Below are 14,375 nucleotides of genomic sequence, written 5' to 3' on the forward strand. Positions count from 1 at the left end.
TAGCTCTAATAAATCTAGGACTTGGAAAGCCATTCAACATGGATGGCAATATTGTCAAATTGGACTTCTTTGGAAACCTGCAAACAACATACACATTAATTTTTGGAATGCCTCTTGGATTCGATTAAATACCCCTCTTAAATCATCATCATCTTACCACAACAGTCAATAAATTTACCTCTGAGTAAATCATCATCTACTTATCAGTTCAATATAGAACCAAAAGGAAAAGAAATTTACCACAGCAGTCAACCATTGACAGAGAAAATGGTCTCAAAAAATGTATACCATAGCAAAATACCATTGTACATCAACAGAACCCAACAGATACAAGACACTATATATAACATTCACTTGGTCATATATAAACAAAACGACAGTTAGTTTTAGTTGATACACTCAACCTATACAAACAATAGAAGTAAAACAGAGTACCAAAACTATAATTTTAACCTTAAAGGCATCAGCCTATAGTACAACCAAAACATCACAAAAACATCATTTAAGGCACCAGCCTACATAAAATATACCAAAAAAATAAATTTAGCCTTAACATCATTTAAGGCACCAGCCTATACAAAACATAGCAAAAAAAATAAGTTTAGCCTTAACATCAATATAGGCACCAACATATATAAAACAGTACCAACACAATAGCATCATCCCATTCTTGGCCTCAACTTTTGTAGCTGGTTTGTAGTAACTGCACTCTGTCCATTCCAAGTTAAGCCAGTTGGTTCTATGGGAAGATTTGTAGGTTCACTAACACCAAATTTGTCACCTCTGAAGCCTATTACTCTACTTCCAATTGATTCTTGTGGGTTATGTTTTTTTTTCAACCTTGTTAGAAAAGCTTCTTCTGAGATTGTTCTTGGCCTTAGCCTAGGGTCTTCATCATCATCCTCAGCTACTGGAAAATAGTTGCTAGAAGAAACATATCCAAACTGACTTTCTTGTGTTGGTTGTGGGGCTGTGCAGTTGATGTCTTCCTCAGAAGCTTCATCTTCATCAACTAAACCTCTCCTAAGCTGCCTCTTTTTTCCCCTGCCAGATTCTTTTCCTTGCTTAGCAAGTTGTTTCCCCTGCTTCTTAGTAAGTTGTTTCCCCTGTTTTTCCTTATTAATCATAATAAAAGATATAGAATTAAATAGTAAAATAGAATAATTATTTGATGAAATTAAAGATTAAATGAAAATTACCTTTTCACATCCTCTTGCATTATGATTTTGCTCTCCACAATTACTACATGTCATCACTTTTCCTTTTCTTGTTTGCTTCCATACTCCTTGCCTCTTAATAGCTTCATCTTTTTCTCTTTCCCTCATAAGCTTAGGTCTACCAACAAGCTTGACCAATTCAGGTGGTTCAATGGCATGTAAAGGATCACATTTCCAGAATGGTTCTCCCCTAACATGTTGTAACTTGTGTTTGTAATCTGCCAATGCTGCCTCCTTACTATAATACCAATGAATTTCTTTCATTGGTATCATTTTCTTGTGCTCCATGGCCTTAATTGCATGTGGACATGGAATTCCAGTCAAATCCCATGTTCTGCATGTGCATTTTTTCTCTCTTAAGTTGACAATGTGTCTATCTGTACCTTCAGTAACCTCATAGCCATTATCCCCATTGCCACTCACCTTACAAACCTTGGAAATCTTCAAATACTCAATAAACAACAATTCACTTTTGGGACTAAATCCATCATCTTTCCACTTTCTCACAACAACCTCTTTTGCTGCCAACCTCTCCATTATTTTGACCCTGATGTCTTCCAACATTTCAATAATTGGCTTGTACCTTGCTTCAAGTATCCAGGCATTGAATGATTCAGTAAAGTTATTGTCAACAACCTGATTTTTGCACACTGTATCTAAATAGGCTATGCACCATGCTTTGGGAGGATACTTGTCTATTAAATCTTGTCCAGCCTCTCCATTAACTTCCTTGATCTCTTGAAGTTGGTCCTCAAACTCCTCTGTAAATGATGACCATGCAGCCCACCATAGCAACTTTTTCAGCTCACCTTTACCCCATCTTTTGCACCAATTTGCCTCAATATGCTTTGCACAATATCTCTGATGTGCTTCAGGTAAGATTGTCCTTACTGCTTCAAGCAGCCCCTAAGTATCAAATTAAAACAACTAAAATTAATAAAAGAAACAGTATCAAGCAAAGGTAAATAAATTGCAAATTAGTAGTATAATATTACCTTCTGCATATTTGATATGAATGTCAGTCCTTCACCATTTTGAAGTTCAAGTGAATGTTGCAAATGTTGCATAAACCATGTCCAAGTCCTCTTAGTCTCTTTATCTACCACAGCCCAAGTTAGAGGGTAGAAAGAGTTAATACTGTCTTGACCAACAGCACACAATACTAGTCCCTTAGTTTTTCCTTTAAGGAATGTACCATCTAACCAAATAAGTGGTCTTAACCCAGATTTAAAACCCAACTTCATTGCCTTGAAGCAGATATACATCCTAAGAAATTTTCTCTTACCATTAGATAGTGCCTCTTTAGACAAATCTATCACAATGTCAGACCCTGTATTACAACTTCTCAATTCAATAGCATAACCCTCTAATTTGTTGTAAGAGTCTACAAAGCTACCTTCTAAACTCTCCAGTATCTCCTTTTTTGGCTTTGTTGCACTTTGCTTCACTTACATTTAGCTCAAAAACTCTATGTAAATCAGCCTTCATTTCTTTGACTTTGTACTTGGGGTCACTTTGCAATTTGTTCTTGAAATACAAGGCTATTGTTGAGTAATCTACTAAAGAGTTATCATATGATATTCCACACTCTATATGATCTACAAGTGTTTTGACACTAACTCCGGGAGTGGTCAAATCCCCAGAAATAAGAAGTAAAAATGGACAGCCATCAGCAGCACATGTATATCTCGATCTTTTTTTATCACTCTTCAACACAACTAGTTCTACCTTCTTAGCTAGAGCATAAAGTTTACAAAAATTTTTTGCTTCAGCTATGTCCTTGAAGGCCATACTCTTAACAATCTCCTTATAATCTTGCAAACCATCAGTTATATTCCTCTTTTTTTTTAGTAACAAAATTTTCTAATTCATCTGTATCATAATCTGAACAACTAAACACCATTCCATTATTACAGTCATCTTCACTTTCACTACAGTCTGTGCCCTCATTAACCGTTGGTGAAAGTAGAAATGACCCATCATGCATGACAATATCAATTACATCAACAGACAATTCACAATTTTCAGTAGCAAACAAGTGAATAGATTTATACTCAGTAGAGATAAAAGATGTTAAGGTCTTAACTCCCTCATCACCTATTATTTCAAAATATTTTCTAGTTGGAGCAAGTACAATAAGTTCTTTCACACCAACAAAACCAAACTTATTAATGTACCCATTCACTAAGTTAATAAAAGATATTAGGTCAGGATCATACCCTTTCCAATAAGTCACACATCCTCTATCATAATGTGGTTCTGGACTGGTTAGCCACTCACCACCATGATGAAAGTATATGGTAACTTCAACCATGTTAATGACCAACAAAGAGTTATGAAATAACATAAGTAATAGTGAGTATAAAACAGTGAGTATAAGTCACATTAGTAAATAAGTCAAATTGAGTTAAGAAAGTCAATTAATAAGCATAACTAAGTAAGTTAATTAGTAAATAAGTAACAGTGAGTATAAGTAATAGTGAGTATAAGTGACATTAGTAAATAAGTCACATTGAGTTGAGAAAGTCAATTAGTAAGCACAAATAAGTAAGTTAATTAGTAAATAAGTAACAGTGAGTATAAGTCACATTAGGATTAAAGTAAGTAAGTTAGTTAATTAAGTCACATTAAGTAAGTTAAGAAAGTCATATTAGTTAAGTAAGTCACATTTGGATTAGTAAGCACATTAGGATTAAGTAAGTTAGTCACTTAAAGTAAGTTAGTCACATTAGAATTAAAGTAGGTAAGTTAGTTAATTAAGTCACATTGAGTAAGTTAAGAAAGTCATATTAGTTAAGTAAGTCACAGTTGGATTAGTAAGCACATTAGGATTAAGTAAGTCAATTAGTTAAGTAAGTCACATTTGGATTAAGTAAGTTAGCCACATAAAGTAAGTTAGTCACATTAGGATTAAAGTAGGTAAGTTAGTTAATTAAGTCACATTGAGTTAAGAATTTCAATTAGTAACATTGAGTATTATCTCTTATTAACTCAAAGTGGTCCACAATTAACAATTAAAGAAGCATTATCTCTTATTAACTCAAAGTGGTCCACAACATAAAGGCATGAATACAAACAAAAAATCCCAACAAAAAATAAAGTAGTGGAATAAAGTAGACAAAGTAATGGAATAAAGTAGACAAAGTCAAGNTCCTTAATGAAATGATTTACAATCACACAAATTTTTATCATTCATTTTGGACTACAAGTTTTAAAAGTCTTCCTTTCTTTCTTAAACTTCGTGTCGAGTCAAACTACCTCACATAAAATGGGATGGAGGGAGTAACTAAGAGGCCTATTTTTAATTATAGAATCGTGATCATGACTAATGGGCTGCGAGGTTCAACAGAAAGCCGACTCGTGTTCGTCTTTTCTCTGTTGCTGCTCCCTTCTCCATACTCCTTGTCTCCATTCAGTCCTTTTTCTTCACTGCTAGTTGGATTCTCATTAATTTTAGCTGAGAGGAAAATGGATCCGTTAGTTTTTTAGCATAAGTTAACACATGGATGGTTATTGTTTTATTTAACACAAATATGCAATATTCCTAGAATTGATATGCAGTGTATTAAGTCAAATTACTAATAGATGAGCTCAGAAGTCAATTAATACTCAACCAATCTGATAAGTCTGGGAATGTGACAAATGACTATACACACATTTTAATATCAGCAGCCCATGTTATATCTCTTGTTTTCTGTTTATTTTCCAAGAAAAATATATATACTTGTCATTCACTTAAACATTATAGTTGAAATCTTTGAATCTACATTATTGTTAAAGTAAAAAAAAAAAAAAAACAAATCTTACCGCCCTTTATCTTAAAAGAATATTAAAGATCAGTGAATCATTTCTGAATAACAATAATATAATACATGTGTCATTTTAACTTGATCTCACTGACATTTATGTCTTCCAACTCAGATTGTGCATAACTAGACACTTTAACTTGTATAAAGCTGAACAAGTAAACATATGTGTCCTATGTAGCCTACTATATGACAATTCACATCCTACGTGTATTATGTCATATAGGATACGTGTGTCCACTTGTTCAATTTTATAAATATTTAAGCGTCAGATTATGCATACGTATATGTCTATTTGTTCAACTTTATACAAGTTTAAGTGTCTACTTGTGCATATCCAAAGTTGAAAGACATAAATGTAAGCTATGGTCAAGTTAAATGACATATTTATGTATTATGCCTTTCTAAATTGGTGAATATTTTAATCGATAATTATTTAGTATTTACGAAATTGCGACTATAAACATAGAGAGTGTAATTTTTTACACTATCAAGACAATTTAACAGTTCATATGTGTTACAATCAGAGAGTACATCCTAGTCGTAACTCATAATATGGTGCTTAGAGCCACAAGTGATCACGAGCTAACCCTTGATATTGACATAAGTCATAACCAACTAAATATATACACGAATAAGAGCTTAAATGAGTGAGTGGAAGCAAAATTATGTAATAAGTTGGTTCAATACATTATTGAACAAAGTTTGGTTTACAATAATGATAATCTATAAAGAAACTGAAACTAATTAAGTAGATTGAATACATCAACTCTAACTGAGTGTCTATGAAGCCTATAGTAATACTGACTACAGGTAGTTAAGACATGACCCCCTATTACCCTTAATATATACATATGAAAAGAAATAAGATACTAGAATTACAGATTGACTTGAGTCCTCAAACAAAGAGAACTTATTACCTGCTGGTTGTAAGCTGTGATATGCATGACTAGGATCATAATAGAAGCATCTGAATCTACATCACATGAATAATATAGCCAACAAATCAAATATGTGATTAGTACTTTGAATGTACTGAGTATGTGAGATATGCATGATAATATGTGAAGCTCAGCCTGAAGAATCCGAGATGCTAACTGAATACGAAACTATACATATAGTTTAATGCAATGATCAAGTAGTAAAACAAGCAACTAATAAATATTGACTGAAGTAATTGAATACTAGGTCATGCAACATTTGATATTAAATTATGGAAGGTACTATTAACCGACATATAACAATGTGACCTAACATGGAGTTGAATGTATAATCCCCATCAAAAAGGGTCAAACATACCTTGACAAGAGGGAAATGTTGATATGATCTGATGTGGTACCATTAAGCTTATAAAATGTGTCCATTGGGGCTAAAAAAACTTATGGTGACACATAATTTTGAGACTTGGGTATACTAGCCCTAATTCAATTCGATGCTAAGTACTACTTCCAACTGAACATAATTGATTGCTTCTGAGAATGTTTTTCATAATCATGGATGTCATACTTGACTGTCATACTACTAGTGAACTTTGCTTGTTTAACAAAACGGATCCACGATCATTAATGGTATTCCGGATACCATACTAATGAGGAACTTTTGGGAAAATGTTCAAAAAGTATTGATGACATATCTAGATGTCATGCATGTCATATATCTTAATGTTATGAGCCGAAGCTCCTGAATACTAAAACCTAGTAGTGGAGTAATAGATGTTTTATCTGAAGGCATCTTATGCATGTTGAATTGAAAAGCTTAATGTAAAACAAATCATGAAAATTTATGTATTTTGATTAAGACATGCAATTTAAAAGATATAAGTCTAAAAGACGTGAAATTTACTTGTCCTGAGGATTCTTGAAAATATACTTAAGAAACTATACTGAAATTTATGGAAAACCATATATTTGTAGACTATCTATGAGAAGAAATTGAAATTGAAATTGAAATTCATGTTGATCATAAGAAACCTAGATTTCTATAGATTTCAAATAATTGAAATATAGAGTTGTCTTTGAAATTTAATGGGTGAAACAAACATATTGATGAAATCACGCATACCTGAATTTCACGAATTCTTAGAGAAACGTTTTGGGCTTAGAACCTTATAACTTGAATTTGAGATATCCTTCTATAGAGTTCTTCGAGATGAAGTTTGTGAAGAATCTTGAAGAGAATATTTAACTTGGAAAAATTTCTTTCTTGACATTTTTGAGTTTTGGGAGAAGAAGAATTAGGGAATGCGGGTGTTGATTCATGTATAAGGATGTTGTTAGGTTATAACATGAAGTTGGGGAGGTTAATAATGGGTAAAAGGGAGTGTATACCCTTCTTGGAACATAAGAAGACCTGGAAAATCAAAGAAAACAACTTTTTAGTGAATTTTGTTGGCCAAATCGAGTTCATAATGACTATCATAGTTATTTTGAGTTCTCAACGTATTTTTCTTGTTATGACCCTTTTCTTTAATTTTGTATTTCTTGTTTTGACCCTTTTCTTTGCTATTGTAATGACTATCATAGTTGTTTTTGGTGATGGTACTATTATTTGTGATGGAAGTATCTGTCATTTTCTCTGTATTTTGTGTTCATCTGGAATGTGTTTATAAGTTTCTTTATAAGAGGATTTATTGTAATTTACTACTCTCATTGTCCCAATTTAATTTTAGTTATCAATTTGGGTATAACTTTTTGAATTTTTATAAAATTTACATATTTAAAAATTATTTAAGAAGTACTATATGTCCACATAGCTAATGAATCCAAATATATATATATATATATATATATATTAAAAAAAGAGAGAAAATTATAGTCAAAGAAAAATCGTTTGGCTCTCCAAACAGTAACACCTTCACATAAATGGGATAGAGGAAGTATCTTTTAATCCACGGAAAATGGTCAAAATTACCCTCGAACTATTCGAAATAGCTCATATCTACCCTTTATTTATATTTGGGATCAAAACTACCCTTGCCGTCTATGTTTTGGACCACAAATATCCTTAAAACGTTATCTTGTCATATGTGCTGACATGGCAGTCCACCTAGGCAATTCAACATGGAAAAAATCATTTCCTCTCAATTATGTTGATCTTGTTATAGAACTTAAGAACAATATAAAGATGATAACAAGAAGAATATAAGACGAGATATAGAAGATGAAACCAATAGAAATATAGAGATAAGATATGAGAGTACTTCTTATTCTTCAAAGTATTCAAGTCTATACAATATGAACTCTTATGCCTCTATTTATAGTGTAATATAGAGGCATACAAAAGGTTAGTCATAAACATGACATTAACATGAATATAATGGGGGAGGTTATGAAAGTGAAAAGTTACAAGAATAATAGTTATAAAGGTGGAGGTTATGGAGGTTATGATTATCTTCATAATGGAGGAAAGTAATGAAGTAACTTCTTGATGTAGTGGACATCCACAATATATTATTTTATAACACTCCTCCTTGGATGTCCATAGATAATATGCCTCGTTAAAACCTTACTAGGAAAAAATCCTGTGGGAAAAAAATCCTAGTGAAGGAAAAAGAGTACACATATCTTTTAACACGCTTTGAATGTTGCCTTGTTAAAAACCTTACCAGGAAAACCCAATTGGGATAAAACCATGGTTAAGGAAAAGAGTACAAAGTGTATTTTTCTCCCCCTGATAAAAACTTTACTTGATATCTCGAAAACAATGCATTCCAATCTTGTATCACAACTTCTCAAATATTGATGTTGGCAATCTTTAGTGAATAAGTTTACAAGATTATCACTTGAATGGATCTTTGAATGTCTATCTCACCATTTTGTTGAATATCATGTGTGAAAAAGACTTTTGGTGAAATATGTTTTGTCCGATCTCCTTTGATTGTATCCTCCCTTTAATATTATTTTCGTATATGGTGGATGAAATATCCTTTGCCAAAGGAAATCACATATTTTCTGAATATGATAGATCATGATTCCAACCAAACACACTCCCGACTTACTTCATAGATCAATATTATTTCTGCATGATTTGAAGAAGTGGTTACCCATGTTTGATTCTTTCAACGACGAGATAATGTTGTGCCTTCATATGTAAATAAATAGTCCATTTGTGATCGAGCTTTATGCGGATCAAATAAATATTCCGCATCTACATAATCAAATCATTTCTGTCTCAGAGATTGATCATTTCAATTTTATTGAAGCTCATCTTTTCTTCTCAAAGAAAATCACACATCTTCTATGTGTTGAGTCACTTGCTTTGTTAGTTTCTTGGCATAAGTTGAATGCTAATATGACAATCCTTTCACATAACTTTCGTTATGCATATCAAATAATCTTCCATCAATCTGTAAGTGCACCAATTGCACTAATACATGACATTTTTAATCATTTTCATGAGGTTGAAAAGATTATTTCTTTGTGTTAAACAATCTCAGAACCATTGAGTATTCAATGAAATTATTTTAAGACCTTTTAAATCCTTCAAGAATTTTCATATAACCTTCATCGTCTAGTTAGACATGAAAATTAATCATTATACATATTCAAGTATTTCATCTATTGCCAGACTGAAATAAGTCTCATTGCATCCATCACTAGAGAACATATCTCCAAATAATGTCAGGACTTCTGCGAAAACCTTTTATGCCCCGAGGCACAAACCGTACTTTATATCTTACGGTTATACTTTCGCACAATGATTCATTTGTACCCCACTGACATATATTTTGATCTATGAACTATAAGTTCAAAAACATCACTTTTCTAAGTGAAACAAAATATACTTAAATAGTGCATTTTATTCGGCCAATCATTTATCTGTCCACATTATATGACATATTCGAATTTAAGATCCTCGTAACCACTTATAGCATTGAGTGCTACTTCATATCAAAGATATCATTAATGGTCATTTTAATTTGATTCCAATTCGACATAACTTATCGAGATCTCTTCATTTTTCATCATTTTCAGGTACCTGAACCTTTGACAAGGTTTTATGAAATGTTATGTCATAGTGCTCTTTCAAAGCACTTACCTCATTACCATGACCATTTTGATAATTTGCTCCTCTCTTTCCTCAAGGAGTTTTACGTTTGGAATCGATTGGTCTATCACGCTTCTGGCGTACCATAGACTATGTCCTTCAAGGACTATTTATTGGAGCATTTGCAGCTTAATTAAAATATTGGGTCAGCAAATACATCTGGCAAATTATTTGCAACATTTTGCAAATGAATTATCTCTTGATCTTCAAGTTCACATTTTTTTTAACGAGGATCTAGATAATTCACCTTACGCATAATTTTCAGTTGCTAAACACATCTCCCCCTTATGTTAGGAAATCTAACATTTACCCCCAACCTCATTTGGGGATCCATCTTTGTGCGTGGTGGAGCAATAAAATCATATGTGCACACATCAAATTTGTAGAAGGAAATTATTTTTGGTTCCTGACCCTGAACCAATTGTGATGGGAGAACCTTGTTGGCTTGATGCATACATGTTAAATAGACTCATCTCATATCAAATTTTATTTGAGAAATTTGTTCTCATAATCAATGGTCTAACTATAATTTGAGGCAAACAATTTCTGCTAAATCAATCAGTATTATCAACATAATTTTATAGTTTGGAATTGTGATCTTATTTAACAATTTGAGCAAACAACCTTACAAAAACCAATTTGTAAGTTGATACAAATGCACATGTGATCATACCATAGATGCATCTATTAAATCATAATAGTAACTCGTCCACATGGCAGGTGAACAGGCCCATATTCACCTTTTTATATGTTCCAAATAATTTCAGGGAATACAATCCCAACTGTAACTAGTACAATGATCATTTTATCATGAGAACAAGCAACACAAGAAAATTATTGAAGAATATTTTATTTCTTCAAACATATAGTCACATGAATTCTCAATTTCTTTTGCAGCACGTCTGAATCAGAATGGTCAACCGGTGATGCCAACTTATATTTATTCTAGTTTACTTTTGCTTGTGATTCCTTCATCATGCTCATATCTTTATACAACAAACAAGAGAAAGGCGTGTAACCTTTTATGTAAATATTCATGACCCGCTTTGATTGTAGTAATCTGAAGATATTTAATCTTTCAATAATTTGCAGTCTCAATATAATAATTTTTCTTTTCAATTTCTCCGAAACTTAAAAAGTTTCTTTTGAGACTTACTACAACCTTAATATTATGAACTATTTCATTTCCTGGATAGTAACAAATTAGTCCTTCCGAAACTTTCAATTAATTTTGTGTATTGCCACAAATTTCACACAACCATTCTTATGGTGACCATCTCCTTGAAGGGGTAAATTATTATTATTGTCATGGTTAAAATTATCACATGCAAGACATATTTCTTGACAACCAATGACAAAATTGTGTTGCCACACAACAATATTTATTTTGGTCATAGCCACAACATTTATAGGAAAGAATTATTAATTTCTTTTGTCTTTCAATAGTTCATAATAAAACATACCACAATATTTGTGTAGTACTCAAAGTATATGACCAAAATGACCATTCATGTCAATTTTTTTTTTCAATATCTCAAACCTCCTGTAGAGGTGAGTGACATTTATCTAACCATACATAAACATGTCCTTATCCAAACGAACACAAGTCACATTCTCTTCAAGAAATGACCATAACCATTTGTACATGCTCCATAAGTTTTTATTAGTCATACTTTGACATTATCAAATTTATTTGACTCACCTCAACATCAATTTAAAATACTAAATGTACTACCACTTTGTATTTCTTTATTTTGATGGAGGATTTACAAAACTTTCAAATTGGGTTGCACCAACTCAATGTGACCAATAACCTTTCATACCACTTTGATGGTAAAAAATTACCTTCACATTTGAAGGACCATCTTAAGAACCCATAATGTTCTTCCTTTTAATTACCAAAATTGACCATTAACATTTTACCATACTCATATTCATACATTTAACCACTTGTCATTTCAGATACATTATATCATGCTACCACATTCACATAAGAGAATGAAGCAAATCAATTGAAAAAATTTCATGACTTTTATCAAGAGCATATCAATTTACTTAGTCATCATTACATCGTCATTATATAACGTTGGGACTTGAACCCAACCTCTCACCCATAAGAAGGCATTTTAGGTCATTATTTGTTGGGACCCAACCCAACATTTTATTATCATTATGCACCAGGAATCTCACCCGATATATTACCCTCTTGGTGCGATAGGACTTGAATCCCTCATCTTACCCTCAATCAATGACATAATAAGCCAAATATAATAGGACTCACCATTGAGCCTTAAAAAAATATTGTCACTTTGTGATTAACATGCACAAATAAATATAGAACAAAAGAAACACTAAAAATATTATCAACAAAGTATGTACTAATATCTTAAACTTGTCAAAACAGAGAGTTATATATAACATTATATTATTTTATGTTTGGTGCACAATAATTACACCACAACAAATATGATATATAGCTACGACATCAAATTTGTCACTAATTGTTCGCTTTTAGTGACAAAATTTACTTTTCGTGCTTAAATATATGAGACACATACTTTTAGTGATGAAACATAAAAATCTGTAGAAAAGTTTTTTCCACTAAAGTTTCCCACCAAAATTTTAATTGGCGCCATTTGTTAAGTAGTATTAGTCACGAATTAAAGTTATCAGTGACACATTATTTTGTCATTAATAATGTATCTAATTCATGACAAATTATTTTTTGTCTTAAAATATATTAATTTTTTAACACAAAAAAATTTCATCTTAAAAAATATGTTGTTACAATATCGACAAATTAAAGTTTGTAGTTAAATAGTATAAGTTTTAGCAATAAAAATTTAGATTTAATTATGACATTTATTTATTGTCACTAATAATATAAATAATTGGTGACAAAAATTTTATTGTCTCTAATCAATCTGTGATTTAGTGACAACAAAAAAATTATCACAAAATATGTAAGGTGTTAAATAGTAACGACTTAAAATTTGTAGTGAATAATTCAACTATTTTCTACGAAAAAATTCATAGCTAAATACAATTTTTGTGGTTACAAAAAGAATAATACAAGTGCTTCATAAGAAATAGACAGAGTCCATTCATTAATTGGCGAGGGAAAATCTTAAAACCAACGAATTCGGTCGATTTTGTAAATATGAAAAAGTTCAATTCATCAATTTTCTTAAAGTATGCAATTATAAAATGCATCATTTGAAAAATACAATCTAGGTTATAAGTACCGTGAGTGGGGTACGGTTCTACCACTATATTGTTAATATTTGTTGGTTTAACACTTTTGTTTTTTATTTGATACACTTTCATCGATAAATTAAGACGATAGGAAAAATAATTTATCAAGTCTTGGTGCTAATTTTTGAGCGTGTCTATTGATTTGTGATTGTAAACTGCATAGACTAAGTCGATCTATTTGCTTCTGCCTAAAAATATGTACATATTTAATAGTAATTCCACATATGTACGTAGAGCAACTATACAGAGATACCATCGACTTACAAACTTAGACTTTGCAAAGGTGCAAAATATTTCATTAATTTCTATTAACTTTTTCCATCCGTGTGAAAATTGAAATAAACTAAAAAATGAAAGCACAAATGAAAGAAATGAACCAACTAGGATTTCAAATATATTATGATGAAGTACTATAGTTATGGGTATCAATATTTTTTTCAAAACAATTGATTAACTTATCGAATTGAACCGATTATTCTTTTTTTTTAATAAAATAGAAAGTTTAATTTTATATAAATTTATAATTGTACTGAATAATTTATAAAAATAAATAAATAAAATGACAGAATCGTACTAAATATATTTAAAGATATTTTAAAAAATATACAGTTTAATTAAAGGCCTAACCCATCGGTGGCCCCTTAAAATTGGCACGAAGTTTCAATTAGACACCTCAACTGGATGATGTTTATTTTAGACACCTCATGTACGGTACTGCTATATCATTTTGACACTCTTTTTCCAATCAACAAAAATATATGAAGTGTGTGTGTTACACTCGCGAATGACGTGTAAGTGACAAATTAAACGATGACATTTGTCATTTGTGTCAAAAACAATTCTTAAACAATAAATTTTGAGTAAAAATAAAAAGTAACCAATGAATCAATGACATATGGATTTTTGCCCAAATAATTTTTAAAAAAATTTAGCCAATAAAATTCCCTCACCCACCCCCATAGTCTTCTTCTCCAAACACCCCAGTCCATTTGCAGAAATACCCCTACCCATTTTCCAGAAATATCTGCACACACCCCGTTCTCCTGCCCCC

The 14,375-nt window shown here is 31.5% G+C and overlaps 1 protein-coding gene across 1 annotated transcript; it reads right to left on the reverse strand.

Moving 5' to 3' along the window:
- Nucleotides 1-659: 659 nt before the first annotated feature.
- Nucleotides 660-3,008, reverse strand: LOC125855773 (uncharacterized). The gene is made up of 4 exons (XM_049535478.1): nucleotides 2,614-3,008; nucleotides 2,213-2,483; nucleotides 1,200-2,123; nucleotides 660-1,115 (listed from the first exon to the last, which is right to left on the reverse strand). Exons 1-4 carry the CDS (start codon nucleotides 3,006-3,008, stop codon nucleotides 660-662), a joined length of 2,046 nt encoding a protein of 681 aa, XP_049391435.1.
- Between the last annotated feature and the right edge of the window lie 11,367 nt (nucleotides 3,009-14,375).

Source organism: Solanum stenotomum, chromosome 2 (assembly GCF_019186545.1).
Source record: "Solanum stenotomum isolate F172 chromosome 2, ASM1918654v1, whole genome shotgun sequence".
NCBI classification, from domain to species: Eukaryota; Viridiplantae; Streptophyta; class Magnoliopsida; order Solanales; family Solanaceae; genus Solanum; species Solanum stenotomum.

Excerpts from the sequence above, each read along its gene's own strand:
- LOC125855773 (XM_049535478.1), bottom strand. The coding sequence starts at position 3,008 with ATGGCCTTCAAGGACATAGCTGAAGCAAAAAATTTTTGTAAACTTTAT. Across the intron at positions 2,124-2,212 it reads TCATATCAAATATGCAGAAG|GGGCTGCTTGAAGCAGTAAG; the intron begins GTAATATTATAC and ends TTTGATACTTAG. Across the intron at positions 1,116-1,199 it reads ATGCAAGAGGATGTGAAAAG|GAAAAACAGGGGAAACAACT; the intron begins GTAATTTTCATT and ends ATGATTAATAAG.